This window comes from Triplophysa rosa, linkage group LG5, assembly GCF_024868665.1.
Source record: "Triplophysa rosa linkage group LG5, Trosa_1v2, whole genome shotgun sequence".
NCBI lineage: Eukaryota > Metazoa > Chordata > Actinopteri > Cypriniformes > Nemacheilidae > Triplophysa > Triplophysa rosa.
This window is the reverse complement of record NC_079894.1, coordinates 2,897,978-2,922,847: the sequence shown is the minus strand read 5'-3', so window position 1 is coordinate 2,922,847 and position 24,870 is coordinate 2,897,978. Positions and strand designations below refer to the sequence as shown.

The 24,870-nt window shown below is 42.6% G+C and overlaps 1 protein-coding gene and 1 long non-coding RNA gene across 2 annotated transcripts in view; both read left to right on the top strand.

The window, feature by feature from the left end:
* The first annotated feature begins 235 nt into the window (after window positions 1–235).
* The window catches only part of vapal (VAMP (vesicle-associated membrane protein)-associated protein A, like), a 190,174-nt gene continuing 165,539 nt past the window's right edge, over window positions 236–24,870 (top strand). Inside the window, exons 1-2 of the mRNA XM_057334027.1 lie at window positions 236–350; window positions 489–636. Coding sequence (XP_057190010.1) covers window positions 579–636 — 58 coding nt within the window. The 5' untranslated portion in view covers window positions 236–350; window positions 489–578. The remainder of the gene's footprint in view (window positions 351–488; window positions 637–24,870) is intronic.
* On the top strand, window positions 12,888–13,820 carry LOC130554405 (uncharacterized). Its single transcript, XR_008962978.1, has 3 exons — window positions 12,888–13,059; window positions 13,464–13,529; window positions 13,613–13,820. It is a non-coding gene; the product is annotated as an uncharacterized LOC130554405 (long non-coding RNA).

Below are 24,870 nucleotides of genomic sequence, written 5' to 3'. Positions count from 1 at the left end.
GTCTGTGTCATATCCTTGAAAGGGAATTAAAATGTTTTGTTTGCATATTATCATTTGGCTGCCAACTGCCAAGTATTGCGAAGGAATATTTTTGAAATGCTTGCCCATAATGTTAAGGTTACTATATTTGCAATCACTGCCTGTTTAAGTAAATGAGTGAGTGACTAAGAAACACTACTAGATCCACAGTGACTTGCCACATAGAAAAAAAGATGATATCAGTTTCTGTGCTACCCCTGTGTGAGCTGTGGTCTCAGTCTGGCCACCCCTATGAAAATTGTCTGGCTCCGCCACTGCTTGTGTGTCTGTGTAAGGGAATCGCGGCCAATAAGTAAGCTGTACATATAAAGGTAAGGTAGGATATGTATGTATTCAGGTTTATTATCACACGTGAGACTGCACGAGGCGGACCTCTACAACGTAATGCGTAATGTAGTTTTGATGGCTCATTGTGATGTCTCTTTTATGCGGACTTGGCAACCCTGCAGTGAGTGACTCAGTGGACGTTTCGGATCTACCGCGCGCGCGCGACCGTCTGCTGCACTCCGGAACCAAGCGTCTCCTCCCGGGCCACAAACATGTCCAAACTGGAGCAGATCCTGATCCTAGAGCCTTCGAGCGACCTGAAGTTCAAAGGTAAGAGCGTCGCGATGAAGGTTAATGGGGATTTTGTGAGACGTGGGCGGGTTTTGTAACAGTTTCGCTTCAGACGCGTCATTATGCGGGAAGGCGGCGCGGGCCGCGCCAGATCCCCGACCTCGAGTGAGGGAGTGAGTGACTGGCGGGCGGGCGGTCGGACGCTTCCGCCCGGTCTGGCAGCCACACCGGTCAGCCAGGTAGGCCGTATGATTGAGCTCGCGCTGGTGTTTGATGATATAAACCCGTTGTACCTGAACTTAGTGTCATGTTCATGACGGAGTCCAATAATATAATAACACATCAACACTACATATATGTGTGAGATCCAGTTCTGCCGACTGACGTCAGATCAGTGCTTCCATGATAAAGTTATGTTCTTCTCAGAAGATAATACTGTTACTTATATAGGATTTTGTATGTATATTTTGTGGGTTGTGTGCGTGTATAAAAGACGTCTTTATATGAATTTTGAGATACTTTAGGAGTAAAACTGAAGGCACTCAGATGAGGTTAAAAGCATGTATCAGCTAAATGACTACATGTAAATATCAAGTTGTTTAATGGTAAAATGCCGAATGAGTCAAAGATGCTCTTTGCAGTCAATGTGAGTGACAGACAGACAGACAGACAGACAGAGAGAGAGAGAGACAGATTCACCCAAACACATATTCAGTTCCAGTCTGGTGTCAAATCTTTGATAGTGTGATTATGCCTATAGCTCTATATGGCTGCGAGGTTTGGGCTCCACAGTGTCTGACAGATTACTCCAAATGGGATAAACACCCCATAGAATCCCTGCATGCTGAATTCTGTAGAAACATTTGAAGAGTTCAGAGAAGAACACCAAATAATGCATGCAGGCCTGAATTAGGCAGATACCCCCTGATAATACACATCCAAAAACATTCTCTCAAATTCTGGACACACCTTAACTAGGGGTGGGCCGATCCAATACTCAGTATCGATATTAGTCCGATACTGGGCGAAAATTAGTGGATCGGATATTGTAGAAGTCGGGGGGCACAATCCGATCCAATACCATCAGCGCGACATGCTCTGAGTGACATGCCGTAAAGCGCGACATGCCGTAAAGCGCGACATGCTCTGAGCGACATGCCGTAAAGCGCGGCGATTAGAAAACGTGGGTGATAGTCCATCGTTAAAATGTCAGCTGTTTGGAAATACATTACAGTTAAAGGAGAAAAAAAGCCAAGCCGAATGCAATGTGTGCAACGTAAGCGTTCTGAGAGGTGGCAAAGCGGGAAACTATAATACGACAAATTTGATAAAAACACTTGCATAAACATAATCTAAAGCAGTATGAGGAATTTATGCAGACAACCAGTGCCAAGAAGAAAAGTGTTCCGCAACAACAAACACTACAGGAAGTCATTCAGAAGCGTGAGAAACTTCCCCCCGAAAGCAACAAAGCAAAGCTGATAACGAAGAAAGTGACGGAAGGACTCTTAAAACATGAGTCAGTGGTTTTTGTGGCAGTTTTAAAGGTAGGGAACCTACTGCTATCTCTTAACGTCTTATGGGAAACTTGAAGTTTAACCAAATATTTTAGTTTACATTGCAAGTATCTTTTTGTTCTGGAACTAAATCCATTTTAAATGGTTATTTTTATGTGTTTATGTCTCTTATAGTTCAACCAAAGAGGTTACATTTGAAAAATTTTGTGAGTGCTTATTGTACTGTGTTCTACTGTACATTTTGTGATGGAGGTAATTTATATGTTTTATGTTAATTTATTATACTTAATTTATGGTTTACTTTGAGTGTTGCGTTACATCCAGTACTTTATTGGAATTTGCACACAGTTGCACTTTAAATTTCATTTTGTATGTTTAAGCTCATTTTCAATAAAAATCTAAACTTAAGTCTTAAGTCATGTTGTGGGTTACATATTTCAGTTTTTTGCACAGTAGAACATTTGTTGCACAGTTTAAGCATGATGCTTTTTGTATGGCTGACAAATGTGTTATAAACAGCTTAATTGATAAAAAGGTAGATGGAGATGGTATTGGATCGGTATCGGTATCGACAGATACTCAAAGTTATGGTATCGGTATCAGTATCGGATGTGAAAAAGTGGTATCAGCCACCTACCTTAACTCAAGTCCTCCTAACACACTTCAATATGAAGCACTTAAAACCCAAGAGCTGAGACCTAAAGCCAGTCCCTTCTGCCAGCTGCCTCTGAACCTTCACACCGGCACAACCGAACAGAACCAAATCAGAATAAACCAAATGATCAGAGAAAGTCAAAAGTATATTGAGATCATTGGGAAAAGGAAAGTAAAAACCAAAGTAAACTAGAATGCTATCGGACCCTAAACAGACAATAGAATGTGTCAGATGATGTCTACACTGTTGGAGATGTGAAACAGAGACGGATCCTGAGCGAACACAGACTCAGTGATCACAGTCTGGCCGTAGAGAGAGGCAGACACACACAAACATGGAGTCTGTGCCCACTGTGACACTGCTGAGGTGGAGACTGAGACACACTTTCTCCTTCATTGTGATCATTTAAAGGTGTGAGAGAGAAACACTTTCACAAAATGTCAAAGGTCATGCCAGAGTTTGATAGGTGTTGAGAAACCGAGCGAATGCAGATGTTAGTGGGGAGAAGAGACACACATCAGCTGCTGCTTCATTCATCTATCAGCTGCACAAACTACTGCCTTCATCTGCTACAATCAATGCACATCTGCACTCTTGACTTCATTACATTCTCATGTTTCTGCCTCACATCTACTTTTGATATTGAGATTTTATTTCCATATTTCGTTTGTTTACTTACATATACTCTATTTTATATTTCATTCTATATTTCAGCACCTTAGTTAATTTTAATCTCATGTTTAATCTCATGCCAATAAAGTACCTTGAAATTGAAATAGAGAGAGAGCGAGAGCGAGACAGAGAGAGGTGACTTGCTAATCTCTAACAGAAATAAAGTGTTTACGTAAGAGAGCGATTTGTTTGGCAACAACACTGTTTCCTCATGTCCACATGCTCGTGACAACGGTCAGATATACAGACTGAATCTTAAATCTATAGACAGACAAACTTGTCTCCTCAGATTAACAACATATTGTGCCCAATCGTACACCTGGCGCAAGGCGCAGCGCAAGTGTTTTTGCTAGTTTTTAGCCCAATGCAGTTCTCATTTTCTCACTTGTTTAAATAGCAAATGCATTTGTGCGCCCATGGGCGTGCTGGTCTAAAAAAATAGGTGTGTTCAGGGGCATTGTTGGCGGGCGCGTTGCTATTTTGAGGAAAGTAGTTAAGGAAAAACTGAAAATAGACTGCGCCATAGACCATCTCAAACCTGGTCTAAAATCAATGGCGCAATATGTTTTTGGTTATTTAAAGAGCGTGTTAGCTGACTGTTTTTCCTGTCCTTAAACTAGCAAAAGTGGATTCGGACACGCCCTAAATGCACTTGCGCTCTGCGCTTTAGACCACGCGCTTAGATCGTTAAAATAGAGCCCTATAACTTCTAGTTTGAATGTGTGTTGTGTTGGTTAGAAATCAGACGTGACAACTCAAGCACACAATCTCTTCAGGAGATGATCCGTAAACATCACATTACTCCAGACAGAGACGTCTCATTTGACCATCACTTTGGATAAAAGCGTCTGCTCAATGATTCAATGTAAATGTTAAGTCTGTTCAATCCTCTCAATCACCGTCAGTCATGTGAAGTGTGATTTCAGGCTCTTGGGTTGATCTGGAGGGTCAGAGACCATCAGCATCGGTCCTTCAGAGCGACATGGAGAGAATTCTGCTGGACGCTCAGTTGGAGTGTGAGAGAAGTCAAACTGAAAGGTTAGCGTGCTTGAGTTTCATCTTGTGTTTGAGAATGATGTTATTCATTTGGCTTCACTGAGATGGTTTTTAATGTCATGTTTACATTATAAATGCCTCTCAGTTTACTACAGTGTTTGTGCGTTTCTCCAGACCACAGAAATCGACTATCAAATGTGATTCTGTTTTAACACCTCCGTTCAAGAGCTGTCAGATCATTTCACTTCAGTCGTCTCTCAGCAAGGTCTCGATGTGTGCTCAAGTGTCCAAAGATTCTGCAGAACTCAAACACTGGAGAGATGCACATAGTCTGCATCACTTACTTTTTAACAAGATGTTAAAAAAAAAGATGATAAATCTGTGAAATGATTCAGGACAGATTAGTGAGTTCAGTTTTCTGTCTGAATTCAGTCCTCCGCAGATCGTGAAAACATCCGGATCTCCTAAAGCAGCCAGCGAGGGCGGCAGCAGCAGCACAGACTGTGTTACTATACACGTAACATCAACAAACACACGCAAGAGGATTCTGATTCTGACAAATAATGTGTCAAATTCATCAGATCAGAGGCTGGCAATGACCATCTTTCTTCATTTGTTTGGCCTCACCCTCCTTCTCTTCAGTCAGATGAGAGCGACAGAAGAGTGAGGACTGAATGGGTTTGGGATTGGTCCAGTCGGCCAGAAAACCTCCCACCAAAGTAAGAGCCGCAATTCATCTCTGCTCTGCAAAAAATGACATTCTTACCAAGCATGTTTGTCTAGTTTTTAGTAGGGCTGTCACAATAAACCGACGATAAATATCACGTGATTTATGCACAGCTTTTGAGTAAAGTACGGGAAAATGCTGCTCCATCCGAAAGCCAGAGGCCCAGCAAACACAGAACGTTCCCCTAACGTTAGTTTTTGGTTCCCTTTTGGTTATTTTTTTGGGAACCAAAAAATAACGTTCTAAGAACGTTCTTTTCAGGTTTTATTTTTTTGCAACCAGAAAATAACGTTCCCAGAACGTTGCAGGCTGGTTTGTTTTAAATAACCAGAAAATAACCAGAAAATAACGTTCCCTGATGGTTATTTTCTGGTTATTTTTTTGCAACCAGAAAATAACCAGAAAATAACGTTCTCTGATGGTTATTTTCTGGTTATTTTTTTGCAACCAGAAAATAACCAGAAAGTAACGTTCCCTGATGATTATTTTTGGCTATTTTTTATGGTAAAAATAGTCAAAACTGGTAAACGTCAGTGACGTGAAATACATAAATTATAAGATCACATTAACACATGTTATACTGACCAAATGAAATTAATAAATGTGCCTTTTAATGGCTGAAAATAATAAACTAGTTAAGCTAAATGAAAATGCAATCATATATGTGTATTTCTTTAGTGTGGTTGTCTGTTACTGTATGTGTGTGCGCGCTCGAGCACGTGCATTCTCCGCTCCGTCGCGCACTTCCGTCATTTAAAAATTAACGGTCATTTCGTTTTACCTCACCCACTAACACATTAGTTTAGCGTTTATTTATTTTAATTTTTTATTTAAAACCGTACAGATTTGAGAGTAAACTTATATTTTCGTGATTTTCGATTGATTTGACACATCTAAATCAACAGACCATGATGAAAGGACTGAAACTCAGGGCTTTTGATTGTTAAATCTAAAGACGGAGCCGCGCTATACTTCTGTGGTGAGACAAGAATATTGTTAGCCTGAAGATAATTCAATGTTTATTCTTCTGTCAATAAAAATCTGCTTTAAATATTGTGTTGAAGTCATTGGTTATTTTATTTCGATATCTATAATGTCTGATGTTGAGGTAGGCCTACACACAGTGTGGTTTTATTAGAAATGATATACTGTGCTGTTTAAATCGAAAATTAGGCTACTTTAGTGATGAAAAAGGAATTATTAGGCTAAAAGAATAATCTAATGCATTGATTTCATCCTCCATATTGTGTGGGATGATGCAGTTTACTTATTTTAATTAGATTAGATTGCGATGGATAAAAACACAGCATGGATGTATTCATTACTGACGTGTAAATGGACCGAGAAAAATATTTTAGGCTAACGTTCTGGGAACGTTCCCATAACGTTAGTTTCTGGTTCCCAGAAAGTTTTTTTAAGGTTTGTTTTTGGTTATCTTTACGGAAATAAAACGTTAGTTTCATGGTTTCTATAACGTTAGGGTAACGTTCCCCTAACGTTAGTTTTTGGTTCCCAGAACGTTATGGGAACCAGAAACTAACGTTCTATAACGTAAAGAAAACTTTCCTGGAGAACCAAAAACGAACCTTAGAAAATAACGTTCTGGGAACCAAAAACTAACGTTAGGGGAACGTTCTGGGAACCAAAAACTACGTTAGGGGAACTTCTGGAACCAAAAATGTAGCTGGGGGGCGTGCTCGTGGCGGAAATCAAATACACACTGAAGAAGAAGACTACACCTTAGACAGGGCGGTAGTAACTGGGCGGCCCCATCATCTTTTCTTAACATTTAAAGTAGGGCTGAAACGATTCCTCGAGTAACTCGAGTTATTCGAATACAAAAAATCATCGAGGCAATTTTGTTGCCTCGAAGCCTCGTTTAATCCATTTAACTACAGTACACACGGAGCCTGCGTTTCCCCACGGACCTTATTACTGACGCACAGCCCGTAAACTCTATTCAATGTTCAGGGCTCTCAAGTCTCACTGCATTCACCGCACGCATGGTAAAGATGCCACCGGCGGTAGTGCACGTCACTCTGACAAATATAGGTGTAATAAATATGAGAGTTGCGATAACGATTGCTAGTTGTAGCCTTTCAGTTGTGGATGGTTTTATTTAAAAGATTTTAAATTAACAGAAATTATTGGCATACGTTTCCGTTGGTGCGTTCGAGCGCAGGCCTGCACGGCAAAACCCAGGTTATTCTGCGGGTTTTGCAATGGATCTTGTTGTGAAATGAACAGATACGTAAAATCAAAACTGGCTATGACCCGCTTGCTTAGTGTCGGAGCGCGCGCAGGTTTTGCCGCGGTTGCGGAGAGACATCTCTTCATTTGCGCTCCTGTGCACATCTTCTGAACGCGCATTTAGTGCAGCTGTACACATTTTAATCTGGACAATGTCAACAAGTAAGTTTCACATCAACGAGTCGGAAAAAGTAAAGTTTTTATGGCAATCTGAATAGGAAAGCCAATGTAGGTTTAAACAGTTTGTTTCAAATGGAATTGTTAAGGACTGTAAGGGTTAATACGCCACTGACTGAAGTTACTGCAACAAGAGCTTTTTTATTTAGTATTTAGCTTTCTTATATCATTTAAGTTTTCATTATTTACTGATGTTTATTTAAATGTTTTATATGCTGTAGTGTGCCGTTTCACTGATGGATTTGCGCGTTAAACATTGACGGATGTTTCATCCTCATTTATTTCAGATATCATATTTCAATTATTTAACAATTTCAAGTATTTAAATAAGGTCTATATTTCTCTTCCACTCGTCATGTGGTTGCTACACGCAAATATAATAATATAAATATTATTTATATAAATAATATATATTTCTCAACCACCGCACCAGCGGTCGATTTGTCTATTACCACCGCGGTGGTAAAAAACTGCCACCGTCACAGCCCTAATAGCTTATTGAAATGGTGAACTGATATTTTACTTAGTTTTAGTCTATTTTACGAGTGAAACTTGTTTTCCGGCTGCATTGAGTCCATCAAACTAGATGCGGACTAGTGGACACCGAATCCTGTTAAACACATTTCATCTGTCTGGTCTGCGTGTCTGAGTGAATGAACTGCACAGTTTAACGTGCTACACGCGTGATGCTCATGAATTTGTCTGCGTCTGCGCTGAATGAGGACATGAACTTCACCTCCAGAGTTGCGCTGAGAGTTTATTTCACAAACATGTTATTGTTTGAGTGAAGAAACAGACATACTAAAAAATAAGGGTCTTCTGACAACCTGCCAAAATAAAAGTCATAGGCTATTGTTTGAAATTATTATTTCCATTTTTATTCATGTTTCTTATTTATATATTTGTATTATATTGCATTTTGAATTTAATATGGCAATGGAATGTACTAAATGGGTTTAGTTTTCACAGATATTAATGTATGCTATTTCAGCAATAAAAACTAATTGTTCTAAAAAGGAAACAAATTAGTTGTTTTACTCATTTTAAGAGACCTGTCTTATTTTCTCTTGTATATTTAGTATTGCTTTTTAATAAAGAAAAAGTACTTATTATCCGAATACCCGATTAATCGATGGAAAAATCTGTAGAATATTCGATTAGTAAAAGAATCGATAGCTGCAGCCCTATTTCAAATAAGTGGAGAGGCTTTAAATGCACGCCCTCCTGAGACGCCACATCTTTAAAAGTCCAAAATGCTGCTACATTCAAAACGAAAGTAATTCCCGCGGCTTATAATGATTTACGTCTTATAAATCGATTTGATCGGTCAGTCCAAGAAACTTAATGTCATTTACAAGGTTATAATCAGCAATGCATTGCACAGCCACAGGCAATCGGTTTGCGCACGCGATAGGTCGTGTACTCAAACGCGTTTTGTGCCCTTGAAAGTAGGCTAACTGTAGGAAGGGTACACCACGTGAACGGTTGTCTCAGATAAGGGAAACGGTGTTGTTTTTATTACTGCATTCATTATGAATAACGGCTATATTTACGAAAAACAGCTGTTCATCTCCCCCAGAACTCGCACTATACAAAGGCTCTGCCCTATAAGTGCGTGGGGCGCATGAATGCGATCGGATTCACCCGAAGATGTGATAATAGCGTTCAGTTTCTTGCACAGATCAATTGACTCGCTTTATAAGACGCAAATTTAACGTCACAAGGGGCAGGGATTACTTTTGTGTTGAATGTATTTGCGTTTTTTACTTTTATTGATTTAACTTTAATTAATTCAACCAAATATCTTCTTGAAAAAACAATGCCACCCACATCTCGATGTACTGGAGGACTGTGGGTGAGTAAATTAGTAACAATTTTGGGGTAAAGTAACGCATTAAGGAATATAAAATACAATTAAAAAGACAATATCCCTTTTATTTTAATATCATGAAAAGGCACAAATACTGGATGCAATATTTGTGTACATGTTTTAATATATGGCCTATAAGCAACAGCAACAAAAACAGTATAAAAGGAACAAAACACAATAAATAACAGAAGAAATGAGAATATGGTAAATAACTGGCCCGCATCCTATTTATACTTTTGGAATCTGGCCCTCAAAGAAAAGTAGTTGAAGACCCCTGTTCTTGAATCTAGGAAATGCCTATGGACATCTTTTTGTCACTTTTCCTCAAGCCTCATCAGGTATTTTTATGATAATAAAGTATATTTATAATGATCGTGTTTGATGGGTGTTGCTTTTTCAAATGCACGTTATAAGCGACTCAAACTCGCACTTCTTTTAGATCGAGCAACATTTCTACTGATCCCAGAGCCGTGCTTCACGGACAAGCTACGCATTAAAAAAATATCAACACATTGCATATCGCAGCCAGCTCGATTACAATAGGATTTCACGAGTTCGCTTACGCAGATAATGGTGTAGGTTTGAGGGTAAGCGTATTTGGCGTGCTGTCGGGGAGAGAGCTCTGAGCTCGTTCGTTCTTCCGAGCTCAGAGCACTGCCCCCCTGTCCGGGCTGAGGGCTCCGAATCCGGCACTAGCCTGAAGCCTGAACCCGGAACACTCTCCCCCCCCTTTTGTGTCCTGCTGGAGACAAGGGCTCCAGGTGAGGAGCCGGGGTGGTGGTGGGATTCTTGAGACTGAAGAGAGAGTGAAGGTTAGACGTCTTGACTATTTATAGAGGCTCTCTCTTGAACTGATAAGTGCTGTGATTGCTGATAGCGGACCAGCGGAGTTAATTATCTGCTCCTTCTCCTCCCGAACTCCCGGCAGCCCTAGTTTTTAGCAAAATATCTAAAACAATATATAATTACTTGACAAGAAAAGTGACCTAAGATATTTAGTCTTGTTTTATAAAAAAATATAAGAATTAAGTAAGTTGTAGTTTATGGTAAAAAAAAACCAAGCAAAAGATTCTGCCAATGGGGTGAGAAAAATCTACTTGAATTTAGTTGGACTTTTTTCTCAAGTACCTAATTCAAGTAGATTTTTCTCACCCCATTGGCAGAATCTTTTTTTTACCATACACTACCCTCATTCTTATATTTTCTTCCATAAAAAAGACTAAATATCACTTTTCTTGTCAAGAAAGTGTATCTTAATGTAAGAATGTTTAGATAATCGTACTAGAAAACAAGAGAAAATGCTTAGTGAGAATATCATTTGGTGCAGTGTGAACACTTGATTCCTGTCAAGGTGTCAGGAGGAGTCGATCAACATCAAGACAATCATCATTACATCAGTTACATTTATCAAGTGCAACTATAGCAAAAAACACCCTCTGGTGTGATGTATAAAAAAGGGTTGAAGATGAGTAAATCTCATATGATTCTTTAAAAACACACAAAAGTCCCGATGTCCAAGACAAAATCATTTCAACAAAGTAAACTGAGAACCGTAGTGTAAGAACACCGAATCTGAGGAACACTGACTGAAGTGATGGCGATGACGGTGATATGATGACATGAAGGTGTTATTCTGTGGGTCTTCAGGGAGTTTGTGTTTCATCATCGGAAACAGTCCAGTTCTCTGAGTGTGAGGAAGACTGAAGTGATGAAGAGAGGTTTGTTTTCTTCAGACGTGCTCCTCGTCCTCCTCCCGTCTCTGCTGGCCTCTCATGCTCTGACGCTCGGTGTGGGGTGAGCGCGCTTCAAAAATCTCACGGACATTCCCTGACCACAAAAGCACACATGTTGCCCGATACGAAACCATACAATGCCACAAGATATCATTTTATGACTTGTTTTCAGAATATACATCGGGAAACGTCTGGCGTCCTCCTCCACAGCACCCTGTGACATGTGACCTTCAGCAGCTCACCGATTGGCCGAGAGCGCTGCTTCTAGTACTGTAGCTCAATCACATGATATCTGTATCTGTCTCACCACAAAACAAGTTAAGTTTCCTCATCTTTTATGTTTGTCTCTCTATACTAATCTGAATGATTTTGAAGTGAAGTGAAGTGAAAGTGACCTATTAGTCAGATATGGTGACCCATACCCGAAATGTGACCTCTGCATTTAACCCATCCAGAGAGTAGTGAACACACGCACAGCAAGTGGTGACCGCACGTACACCCGGAGCAGTTTGCATTTTGTAGTTGTTTGCATTAATTGTCAGGTTTGTAAGGATTGTGTTCACTCAAATACAGTTAAATCACAACAGGGAACAGAAATAAAACACTAATGCTGTGAAACTGATCATAGAAATAACCAACAATACAGACAAAACAAAGTGTTATCACTTTATGTGAAGTAAAACATGTGCATTCAGAATGAGGTTAATGTTTATAGACCTGTGTGTTGTTTGTTTCACAAGTCAAAATAATAAAAATCAATGTTGTGTTGTTGAAATGTGAAGGTAACAAACTGGAGCCAAGCAGTTTCCTTGTTGTCAGACTTATTTAAGTTGAATCTCATTAAAGATCATTCTTTCTCAAAAATGTGTTGTGATGTTTTTACCACGTTTTTTTTTATTTTATTTTATTTGACTGGTTTTATCATTGATATTTATCTTCCCATATGTGTATGTATAGCACTTTGTTAAACACATGGTGTTTTTTAAAAAAGTGCTTTATAAATAAACTTTGACTTTTGACTTTGACGAACACAAAAAGTACAGTTAAGTACCGTGATATACCGTTGTTCATTTGCTGCACGTGCCATTCCCTGATAGCACACATACATCTGGCACACATCTATTTGATGTCTGCTTTTTCATCTGCAGGACATCTGGCAGATGCTGTTTGCTCATCTGCCCTACATCTCTGAGACGTCTGCTGTCAGATAGACCTCTAGAAGATGTGAATGCTTTAGAATGGATGTACAACAGCTCTTTCGAAGATGTTTAGCAGATGTTTTCCAGATCTTTAACAGACACCTTACAGATGTAACTGTGCTATCTAGCCAACAGTACCGTATAACAATAAATACCTTACAAAATGAATATGTACTGAGAATATGAATCACTGTACTGTAGTAGCCTGTGTTAAGGGAATTGTTGGCTAGTAAAGAACATGATCAATTTAGAAAAGAAAAATAAATATCTGCACAGCACCGTATTAGAAGCTAATGATTATATGAATGGAGGATTTAAGAATGTTTTGTTCACTAAAACAGTTCTTGTGACGAGTAAATGCTTTTCCGCGTGGCTCCAGTTATTGCGCATGCGCACATTTTGGCAAGCGCTTCACAACAAAACAACACTTTTCTCTGCTAGACAATCGTGAGTCTTTATCGGTTGGTGATTGGCTCTTTTTACCGGAAGGCGGGAGTTTCTTCACTAGCGCACACACTTTCATTCGCACAGTTATGAGAACGGCAAGTTTTTTCTCAAGTGTTTAATTTATTGTAGTATTTTTAACTGAAGTATGTCGTCATCAGCGGGCTGTAACAGGACGAGTCCTCGCGTTGATGAATCTGAGGTCTCGACAGATTTCTTTGTGTAAGACTCCACACTCAGTGTTCTTCTTCCTCAGACCTGTTACGTGCTCGTGGATCGGCACTTTCTGCACGTTTTACAAATAACAGTAAAATGTTTTATTGAGTTTAGTAATCAGAATGTTATCATCTTTCATAACTCTCTCCAGCCCCACACATGTACTAATACATTTCTATGTGCAGGCCAGACATCTGGAACAATTCTACTAGTGCTATTCAATATGATCCTAACCATGAACATGTGAAAGTCGAGCTACATGTGACTTGGATGTTTCTCTTGACTCTTAATTGTGTTTAGTGTATTATGTCAATTAATATTGAGACACGTCACTGTGATGATAGAGTTTTACGTGTATCTACCCTTGATTTAAAATCGTTTTGTGTATCTATAATAGTGATTGTATTTAGTGCCAACAGGGCCTGAAAGTCTTGAAGCCTCAGTGGACGTCTCTGTTTGAATGTCTCATACAGAAGGTGTGTTGGGTACAATAATGTTGGGTCTTGTAGTGTTTGAACAGAACGAGCCTTTCATACACATCGTGTGTCTGTGTTTGCAGATGTTTGTTCACCTCCAGCAGCTTCAAACGGACCCTGTCTTCATCTCTGTCATGTAAATCAAACGAATCAAATCCTCTTTGCTGTGTGTCACACTTCCACATTCTCACAATGCTGTAAATAAAAATAATACACAATTAAAAACAACATGCACACAAACTTACACACAATATTGTGTCATTAAATCTGGACATTTTGTACATACATCAAGATTCAAGACATAAGAAAAGAAGGAAAAGAAAATGATTCTGCTACATTCACATTGACCACATGGGGGCGATCACATCTGCTCTTTTAAAATGGAACAGAAGTTTCAAAGCGCACTGATGCTCAAATAAGCACTCGTTTTAAAATAATCGAGTATTTAAGAGCAATATCGACATAACTGCTGAGTTTATATGACATTGTTAGAACAAACCAAATGCTCTGTGACTGATTCAATCCAGTGTATAGAACAGAACAAAGCAGCTTTACAAGAATAAAAGAAGTCTATCAAGAAATATTTTTCATCAGTATCAGTAGTTTTTAAGGACAAACAGAAAAATGAATGTGAAGAGATCAGCAGTGCTTACAAACACATCTAACCGGGCTCAACCAACAACACATTTGCACGTTTTTAAAACGAATTGGGAATAGTAGGTTTGCTCTGTCCTTTTAAAATGATCTTCACAAATAGAATAGAAGTGTGTCAGACAATACATTTAAGAACATTTAAAGCGGACATGATTGATTATGACCCAATTAAACCACGGTTTAATATGATGTTTGTTCATTCACAGCTTCAGGTCGGTGTGTGTGTGCATTTGCCTTTTTATTTCATTTTTTGACGCCCTCACATGCAAAGCTGTTAAACAAGTTTTGTTTTTAAATAACGCAAAAAAGTGTTCTGTTGACTTAAGGGTGTGCTCGTGTTTAGTTAAACGGATACTAAACTCTAGTTTAAGGTTTAGATATATAACGGAGGAATACTTGAATTCCACAGAAAACAGTAATTGTGTGTGTGTGTGTGAGAATCTTTATGGTCACTCGTGTTTTGTTGAATATTCATTCAGTTGTGTGTTTTATGAGCAGCACAACATCTCCGTACAGATGTGTTTGTCTTGGCCGGAGTCCTGCTGCGGGTCCGATCTGCTTAAATCAGATTATTTGCCCGTGTGAGGGTGAGTGAGGGAGTGGGGGAAGGTAAAGCCCCCCTCTGACACACACACACGCACGCACGCACGCACGCACGCACACACACACACTCAGCTCAAACTTGTTGCGCGGCAGAAGATCGCGCGCTCGTGTGTGTTGTGTTCGCGTTGAAACGACTCATTTGTTTGAGGAAAGACTCATAAACACTTCAGTGATGTTTTGGACGGAGTGTGTGTGTGTTTGGATCTTTAGGGATGTGTGTGTGAAGTGAAGAAAGACGCGCGCGTGCAGGAGCGCAACCTGCTTTCTGGACTTGAACAGCGAGAAACTTTCGGACACGCGCTGCACGAGTGTGTGTTACCACACGTGTTGTTCTGTGACAGTGAATGAGAGGAGTCATGCAGATGATACACTGGAGAAACAACACGATGTGTCTGTGGGACAGAAGTTTGCGTTCTTCTGCAGGACGGATGGCAGATCTCACACTCCGCGTGCGCTTCACATGTGTGTGTTTCTAAAGACACACTAATGTTGTGATCGTCACAGTTCATGCTCAGTAGAGATGATGATGATGATGCTGGTTAACTGGAGCACTTTTCTCCAGACCTGCTTCATTGTGGCGTTAAGAGCTAAAGAGATACACCTCAGAGACTCATCCATCTGTGATCTCAATAGAAAAGTAAGTCATTTCACTTAAAAAGACAAAAATAATTTGATTCATAAACATGTTTAATGTCACTAGAGAAATATAATCATTTTAGCAGCGTGTGATTTCTGACTTTTCACTAAATATGACGTCACCGCCTAAACTAATGGTCGTCTCATAATGTCACTATAACTCTTTTATATAGAAACTGTTTAAATGATGGTGTACACACTTTGTAAACCATCTGGATTAAATTCCTTTACATCACAGTGTTGCAATGAAGAAAGTTGCTCTAAACCTTAGCATAACAACATTTGGTCTATATCGTGACTTGGCTAAATCACTAAAGCCAATTTTTGTTTTAAACTGACAGCGTTATAATTAGTACGTAACGTCTGTGTTGACTTCAATAGGCATTTGTTGTCAGTGTTAGGGCTAAAGTGTGAGACGGGTCAGGGATGCGTATTGCTCTTAATGTTCACGTCAGGCACTAATGAGATATTAACTGACTTGTGAATAAACAGCCACTGCAGTCGTTTCCTACATTTCACACCTGTCTGCTTCAACATACATGACAAACACAGACCTACACCAGACTAATGAACACAAGAGCGAAACAAGCAGTCAGTCGTTTGAAATCCTCTTCTGTGCGTTATTCCTGTGTTTGTGTTTGATGTCTCATTTGCTCATTTTTGCTGCAGATAATCTCTCTTTCACTCTGTCTGTCTTTCAGCAAAGCGAGCTGAACTCTTTCCTGTGGACCATAAAACGAGAGCCGCCCTCTTATTTCTACGGCACTATTCATGTTCCGTACACCCGCGTGTGGGACCACATCCCAGAGAACTCCAAAAAGGCCTTTCAGGAGAGCAGCATCGTGTATTTTGAGCTGGACCTGACGGACCCGTACACCATATCGGCTCTGACCAGCTGCCAGCTGCTGCCGCAGGGCGAGAACCTCCAGGACCTGCTGCCCCGAGACATCTACCGTCGCCTGAAGAGACACCTGGATTACGTCAAGCTGATGATGCAGTCGTGGGTCACGCCGGATCAGAGGGGCAAAGGCCTGTACGCTGACTACCTGTTCAACGCTATAGCGGGAAACTGGGAGCGGAAGAGGCCGGTGTGGGTGATGCTGATGGTGAACTCTCTGACGGAGGCCGACATTAAGACTCGTGGAGTTCCCGTCCTGGACCTGTATCTCGCTCAAGAAGCCGAGAGGATGAGGAAGAAAACGGGAGCTGTGGAGAAGGTGGAAGAGCAGTGTCATCCACTGAACGGCCTGAACTTCTCTCAGGTGAGCGCGTCATCACTGTGTGTGTGTGTGTGTCGGGTTCAGACCAATGGCAAACTGCTCTCTCTCTCTCTCTCTCTCTCTCTCTCTCTCTCTCTCTCTCTCTCTCTCTCTCTCGTCTCTCTCTCTCTCGTCTCTCTCTCTCGTACTCTCTCGTCTCTCTCTCTTCTCTCTCTCTCTCTTCTCTCCTCACAGTTCAGATGAAAAAAAAAAAGAAAGCATGTAAATGATGAAAGGAATTTTTATTTGTTAGAGGGTGAAAGTGTCTCGTTAAGGGTTCTAAAGCCGTGTGGTAACAACACACCAGTGTGTGTGTGTGTGTGTGTGTGTGTGTGTGTGAGGGTTTCAGGTTGAGTCAGCTGAACAAACAGGTGGCATTTCGAGTGTCTTCTGTTATTAAGTCAGATTTGATTGTAATAGTTTGCGTCTGAATTTGACTCAAAACCCCCTTGTTTAAGTGAGATGTGTGTCGTGCTATTAGACCCCTGCAATTACCAGAGACCTTCAAAGCTGCAGACGCCGAGAAATCATGTATGCTCGTACGGAACTAAAGGGATTACTTCTTCTGACACACACACATGTCTGGTTTATTATCTCCGTGGGGACAGTCCATAGGCGTAATGTTTTGTATACTGTACAAACTGTATATTCTATCCCCTACCCCTAACCCTATCCCTAAACCTAAAGATCATAGAACACTTTTTGCATTTTTAGATTTTCAAAAATTATTGTTCTGTACAATTTATAAGCTTTTGTGCCCATGAGGTCCCCACAGTGACACGAGTCGGTGTGCATTCAGATTTAGGTCTCCACCGGGATATAAAAACATGAACACACACGCTCACACACACATGTTGGTATTGGTGGTTTACAGGGACATTCCATAGATTTAATGCATTTTATATTGCACAAACTGCATATTCTATCCCCTGACCCTAAGACTCATTAAAAAGTTACACTTTCAATAAAACATTTTTTAGTATGTTTATTTTACGTCTTGAATTACAACGACATCGGCATGTCCTCATAATGTAGGGGCGTGGCCAAATACATGAATACACACCGCATTGTAAGGACTGTGCGTCCTTATAATGTAGGTCAAACCAGTGCAGACACACACACGCACGCACGCACACACACACACACACACACACACACACACACACACACACACACACACACACACACAAGATTCAAGATTCAAAGAAGCTTTATTGGCATGATAAAACAAACGTTACATTGCCAAAGCACAGGAAAATTAAGTATAAACATTCTGAACAAATACTGATTAAGATAAAAATAAAATAAAAGTATATAGGTATCTATATATACATCTCAACATAAAGAGAAAAAGAGCAAAATATGGATGACAGTTTTCAGTGAGGGTGACAGGATCCTGTCATGTAGTGTCAGTTTGTGTTGTGTTGTGTTGTGCTGGTTGTTCTTTGGTCGTGGCAGGACTTGACATATCTTGCAGCAGGTTTGAGCTTCTTGAGTTTTCTCCCAGTATGTATGAAATCTTGTCTATGTAAAAACACTTGATTGTGTGTGCAGTGTGGACACAGTCGCTCTTCTCTTGGTGTCCATGTGTGTCTGTGTCTGCCCGTATCTACCGTGAGCTTGTGATCACTGAGTCTGCACACACTCAGCACTTTTCTTAGTTTAGGGTCTGATACGCTTGTGAGGTATTCTGCCCGTTTATATTCTCTGTTTAACCACAGATAGCATTCCAATTGACTTTGGTGAGCTGTTGCTTCTGTCCAGTGTTTGAGATATTTCTCTTTTTGTGTTTTTATCATTTGGTTTAGTTTGGCTGGGGTTTGGGGTTGGCTTGGGCATGTTTTGGGTTGAAGAGTCAGTTCTGAGATCAGTTGGATGAAGGGGCTTCTCTCTCTCTCTCTCTCACACACACACACACACACACACACACACACACACTTGAATCATTTTAACCGCTTCTTTGACTTTGTTAGTCATTCGTCCTGTATGTGCAGGAGGTGAAAGATGTTGTGCAGCGCTCTGATGATCAGAGTCCATCAGTGTTTAGTGCTTCTGGGGCTGCGCACATCTCTGATTGATTGATTGAGTGATTTATCATCATCATCACACATTCCTCGGGCTCTTAGATTGCAATTCCTGCTGTGGGGTTGATATTCACCACATCACATTGTGTAGGCCCGGTGGCATGTGTGTAGTTGTGTCTGTCATCTCTCAATCTCTGTTCATTAGGGATGGGCGATATTATATCGTTTGCGATATACTGGTAGAAATTCTCCACACGATAGGAATTAGTCTTCCCGCGATATAAACGATAAATTCTAGTTGATGATGTATTTCTTTGTGAGACCCATTCACAGCTCATGTGAAGTGAAAACGGGTGTAGCGGAGGGCGGACGTGAAGCTGAGAAAGAGTTTGCACTAAAAGACGAGCTCTAAATCTCCTTTAGTTTGGCACTGTAGATGCATCCGAGTTCATGTTTAGTTTCACTTTCGTTTTATTTAATTCGTTTGTTAAGTATTCGTTGATAGTCATAATGCGTTACACCACAACATTTAGTTTGGCTAAACGTATTTATTTAAACATTCGTTAGATGTTATGCGCGCGTGCACAAATAGTTTAATATGATTTCTTGCCTGTTATATACAGGATGAACGGAGCATCCCGTGCGCAGCTCGCGCCCACATGTGCTCTCATAGTGACACAGCGCGCACAGCACTGCTGCCTGTTTACATACAGTACACATGCGAGTTTGTGTTACGTTATTTTAAATACGTTTATGAGCGTATGAAAGCATGGATTATTTAATTAGATTTCTTTTATCCGCATTTTTCTGTTCTCTTTCTGTAGCGCGAGTCATAGACAGATTCAGTGTATGTTGCTGTGAGAAGAGAAGGTTCACACAGTTCAAGAGAGAGTGATTGACAGCGTGATGCGATCGATCGTTTCCGCCCAACAATAGAATATATACAGTTTAAGTATGACATGATGTGTTTATTGAGTTTAAGTTAATTACATTTTTCTTTACAACCTTTTGAAGTCGAATGTCACTATTATATTTTATATTTACACAAATAAAATACTGTAGGTATATTTTAGGAGCTGTTTGATTTGGGGTAAGTTTTACTTTTTGATAATATTTGTTTTTCTGAGGCTCTAGACTACATGCAGCTACTATCACTTCAGCGGTGGATGGTGTTATAGATATATCGTCATTTGTATCGTTATCGCAACAAATACCAGCAATGATCGTGATAGAGTTTTAGGGCCATATCGCCCATCCCTACTGTTCATTACTGAAAAGCAGGAATCTTTCCATCAAGTTTGTTTAAAAAACGGAAATATCAAGTGTATTCCTGTAATTATTTCATCTAAATGTTAATAGATCAAAAGTTTATTACACAGCTCAATTTCCATGTGTTTACATTGTTCAAACTGACAGAGGATTTCTACATCTCAGCATGACTTGATATAAATCTAGAAATAACATGAAATTTAATGCAGTTTTCTTACATGGTTTTAAAAAGACATCATAGAGTTGAGCAGTGGAGTTTTTGGTGAGATTAAGAACAGATTTAAACATCAAAATTAATTCGTGAGTTTATGCTTAAAACAAGAAAAAAAATCATGTGTTATAATCTTAAATTAAGTTTTACTACTTTATTATAGCAAGTTAAGATTGTTTGTCTTACACCATCAGCAGATCTGTTTTTTCTTGTTTAAACCTAATAAACTTAACTTTGGTCATTTTTAGGGATGCATCGATACCAAGCTCATGTACTCGTACTCGTAATGACACACCGATACCAAAGACCGATACCTCACGTGACATACATAGAGCCCTATGATTTGCGCAATGCGGAAAACGCAGACAACATGCTGTACAACACGGAATCTGGCAAATGTATTATTTCCTAACAAGAAATTAGCGCTGAACCGCTAACAGTATGTATTCTGCTTGTTTTGCGTTACCGTGTGTGAAAGAGTGGTGCGGTTGCGGGTACTGAACGCATTGTGCTTGTGGAGCTTTCAGCGCCAGTGTTTCACTGCACGAGGACACGAACACATAACAAACACCATTTGCGGCGATGCGTCAAAATAAAAGTCCGGTTAACTTAAACAAACGCTCTTTGCGGCGTCCCGTCAAAATAAAAGTCCGGTTAACTTAAACAAACGCTCTTTGCGGCGTCCCGTCAAAATAAAAGTCCTGTTGACTTGAACAAGTTATAATACACTCACATTTTACCACACCACCCCCCTTGAATTTTTTATAATTCAACCACAGAGTATATTGTTGACTTTAGCAAACTGAAGTAAATGTGCTAGTAAAATTGTGCTACTTATCATAAAAAATGAACTTAATTTAAAAATAGTACTTCAATTTTAGTAGACCGAAAAACAAAAGAAAAAAAAATGTACCAGTAAGATACTGGTTTATTAACATAATTGTACATTATACAAGCATCGGTTATAGGCATCGGCGAGTACCAGAAAAAAAGTATTGGTACTCGTACTCAGTCTTTAAAAATTGGTATTGGTGCATCCCTAGTCATTTTTATGTCATTTTGCTTCTCAAATTGAGGTTATCTTGATTTAAGAATGTTTCGATATTTGTGCTGAAAAACGTCTTGGTTATGGATGTAACCTCAGTTCCCTGATGGAGGGAACGAGACGTTGTGTCGAACCGACAGAATGGGGTTTGTCTTGAGAACCTATCATCTTCTGAGTATTTAGAAAAGGCCAATGAAAATTGGCGAATGAAATTAGCATGCCGGACTCCTACCCGGATGTCTGGGTATAAGAGGGAAGCCGGCGTGCTCATTCATTCACCTTTGGTCTGAGGAGCCTCAAGCATCCTCCCCCGACTGCTGGGGTGGGCGGCCAGTGTTGTGGCATGAGGGACACAACGTCTCGTTCCCTCCATCAGGGAACCGAGGTTACATCCGTAACCAAGACGTTCCCTTTCTGTCGGTCTCTCGACGTTGTGTCGAACCGACAGAATGGGGTTCCTATGTAAGACGCCACAGCACTGAGCCGCGTCACAATCTCTAGCGGAGCGACGTTGACTGGCCTGGGCGAGTCAGACGAAGACGCTAACGCAAAATTATGACCATCCAGTGGAGAGGAAGGGGGACCCAGAGCTTTACCACAAAGTTGGGAAGCCCCTGCCACCGGCCGTCACGGGCGGAGGCCTAGTTCTCTAAATGGCGAGAAGCCGCCCGGCACCGTAAGGGCCACTAGGTAAGCATTATTCCCCCCGGGGGAAAAACGCTGCAGAGACCACTACCTACCGTAGGGAGGAATTAGTGGAGACACCACATGGTCTCACCAACAGGGGAGAACTCATGGGAAAATGTGCGGACTGCAGGAGTTAACCGCAAGGTGGGAGTCCACCTAGGGAGGTCATGGGTTGCCGAGGTGGGAACCATTCATGAGGATACATCAGACAGAACAGCCCACGGAGGGGGGGGTTACCACGTCTGGAGCACTAGGTCCGGTTAGAGCTATGTGGGAGATAACTCAACTGTTCCCCGGCCTAAGGGGGCAGGGCTGCTCTGCCCAGCCTGCCCCGAGGAAGGTGCGAGTGATGGATAAAATGCCTGTTCTTTACAAAGTGGGGGAAAGAGGGGAGGCGTAATAGCCGCTGATCCCCCTAAGGAAGGGGGAAGGGCTTTCGCAGGCGTACGCCCTACCGGCTGCCGGTCCTACACCTTGCCAGGATGCGGGCTGACACCGGTTCCGCGCGTAGGTATTAGAACCTCACGGTGTCGTTGGGCATAGCCCAACCCGCAGCTCTGCAGATGTCTGCTAGAGAGGCGCCCTAAGCCAGTGCCCATGAGGAGTGTGCCTCACTCCCAACGGGCAGGGGCGAATTGAGATCGGTATGCCCTAATGAGGGCATCCACGATCCATTGCGCCAGCCTCTGTTTGGAGACAGCCCTCCCTTCTGCTGACCTCCGAAACAGACAAAGAGCTGCTCAGAGCTTCTGTGCTCTGCGTGCGGTCCAAGTAGAGGCGCAGTGCGCGTACTGGACACAACACGGAAAGGTTGGGTCTTCCTCCCCGGTGGGGAGTGCCTGCAAGTTCACCACCTGGTCTCTCGGAAGAGTGGTGGGAACTTTGAGCACGTAGCCGAGGCGGGGTCTCAAGATAACGTGAGAATCCCGGCCCCGAGTTCTAGGCAATCTGTGGACACGGAGGGTGCTTGCAGATCCCATACCCTCTTAGAGGTGAGCGCCATCAGGAAAGCCGTCTTTATCAAGACTGAGAAAGAGCGGCAACCCCGAGAGGCTCGAAGGGGGCGGGGCCTCTTGAGGCCAGCCACCTAGGTCGCAAGAGGGTACAGAGCGCGGATAAGGTGGTCACCCTCTCGCGCCCCTTAGGAACCTAATGACCGGGTCGTGCTGTCCCAGAGGCTACCCAGCACTTGGGTCATGATGAGCGGCCGTAGCGGCTACATACATTCCCAGTGTGGAGGGAGAGAGGTTACTCCCTAGTCTCTCTTGAGGAAGGGACAGCTCGTACCCGACCGAGCATTTCCGCGGGTCTTCTTGCCGAGAAGAGCACCAGGACGAGAAGAGGCGCCACCTATGGGCGTATAGCCGCCCAGTGGCCGAAGCCCTAGCCTGAGTGACGTCCCAACCAGACCAGGGGTGGGTCACTCAGGATCTCCTCGTCCCGTCCAGACATGGAGACCAGGTTCTGCCTGGGATGCCGTAACGTGCCCCTTCCCCTGGGGAAGCAATTGTTGTCAGAGCCTTAGCTCCGAGAACCAAGTTCTGGTTAGGCCAAAGGGGCGTAACTAGTACCACTTGATGCTCCTCTTCCCTGGCCTTGCACAGGACCTGTGCAATGAGGCTCACTGGGGGGAAGCGTACTTCCGCTTGTCCCGCGACCAGCTGTGCGCAAGGGCATCCGTGCCAAGGGTTGCCTCGGACAGGGAGTACCAAAGCGGACAATGGGTGGAGTCCGGGGAGGCAACAGGACCACCTGTGCCTGGCCGAACTGCTCCCAAATGAGCCGGCTGCGCGGGGATGGAGTCGCCACTCTCCGCGAGGCGTCGACTGACGAGAGAGCGCATCGGCTGTCTGGTTCAGGACGCCCGGGATGTGTGTGGCTCGCAGGGAACTGATCACCTGCTGACTCCAAAGGAGGAGGAGCCGGGCGAGTCATGTTAGCTGCCGTGAGCGAATGCCACCAATGATATATGCCACAGCAGCTGTGCTGTCCGACCGGACCAGCACGTGCTTGCCCTGCACGAGAGGTTGCAGCCTCCTCAATGCAAGTAGTACCATCAACAACTCTAGGCAGTTGAAATGCCAACGCAGGCGGGGGCCCGTCCACCGCCCCGACACTGCGTGCCCGTTGCACACGGCACCCCAACCCTACAGGGAGGCATCCCTAAGGGGACCCCTGTCCGCAAGAAGGTCATGGAGACCAGGGGGTTAGGGTGTGTCGGCAGAAAAGCGTGTGACCATACGCCTGCTGCCGGTGTGCCACGCTCTCCAAGGAACTTGACTCTGTAGCCAGTGTTGGAGCGGTCGTATGTGCATCGACCCGAGGGGGACCACCCCCGCCGAGGATGCCATGTATTCCAGGAGCCTCTGAAATGTTTCAGGGGGACCGCTGACTGCCTGAGAGCTTCAGGCAGTTCAATACTGATCGGGCGCGCTGTGTAGTCAGTCGCACTGCCTCTGGGAGGCCGCGAGGGCGCGGGCTTCCTCGTCGCGGGTCTCGCGCCCCCCGCGGGGGGTGAGCGGGGCCGCTCATGAGGATAGAGTCGAGTTCCATACAGAGAAAGAGGACGCTCTGCACCGGGGAGAGCTTGCTCTTCTCAGTTGACCTGTAGCCTCACCGATCTAGGTGCTGGAGCACCAGGTCCCTGTGTGTACACAACAGATCTCGAGAGTGCGCCAAGCTGAGCCAGTCATCGAGATTTAGTACCCGCACACCTCCTTCCCTATGGGGAAGGAGGGCGGTTTCCACGACCTTCGTAAAGACTTGTGTAGACAGGGACAGACCGAAGGGGAGGACCCTGTACTGATATGCCCGTCCCTCGAACGTGAACCGTAGGAACCGCCGATGTCGAGGGAGGATCGAGACATGAAGTACGCGTCCTTCAGGTCGATTGCCATGAACCAGTCCTGACACCTGACGGACGTCAGGATGCGCTTCTGCGTGATCAACCTGA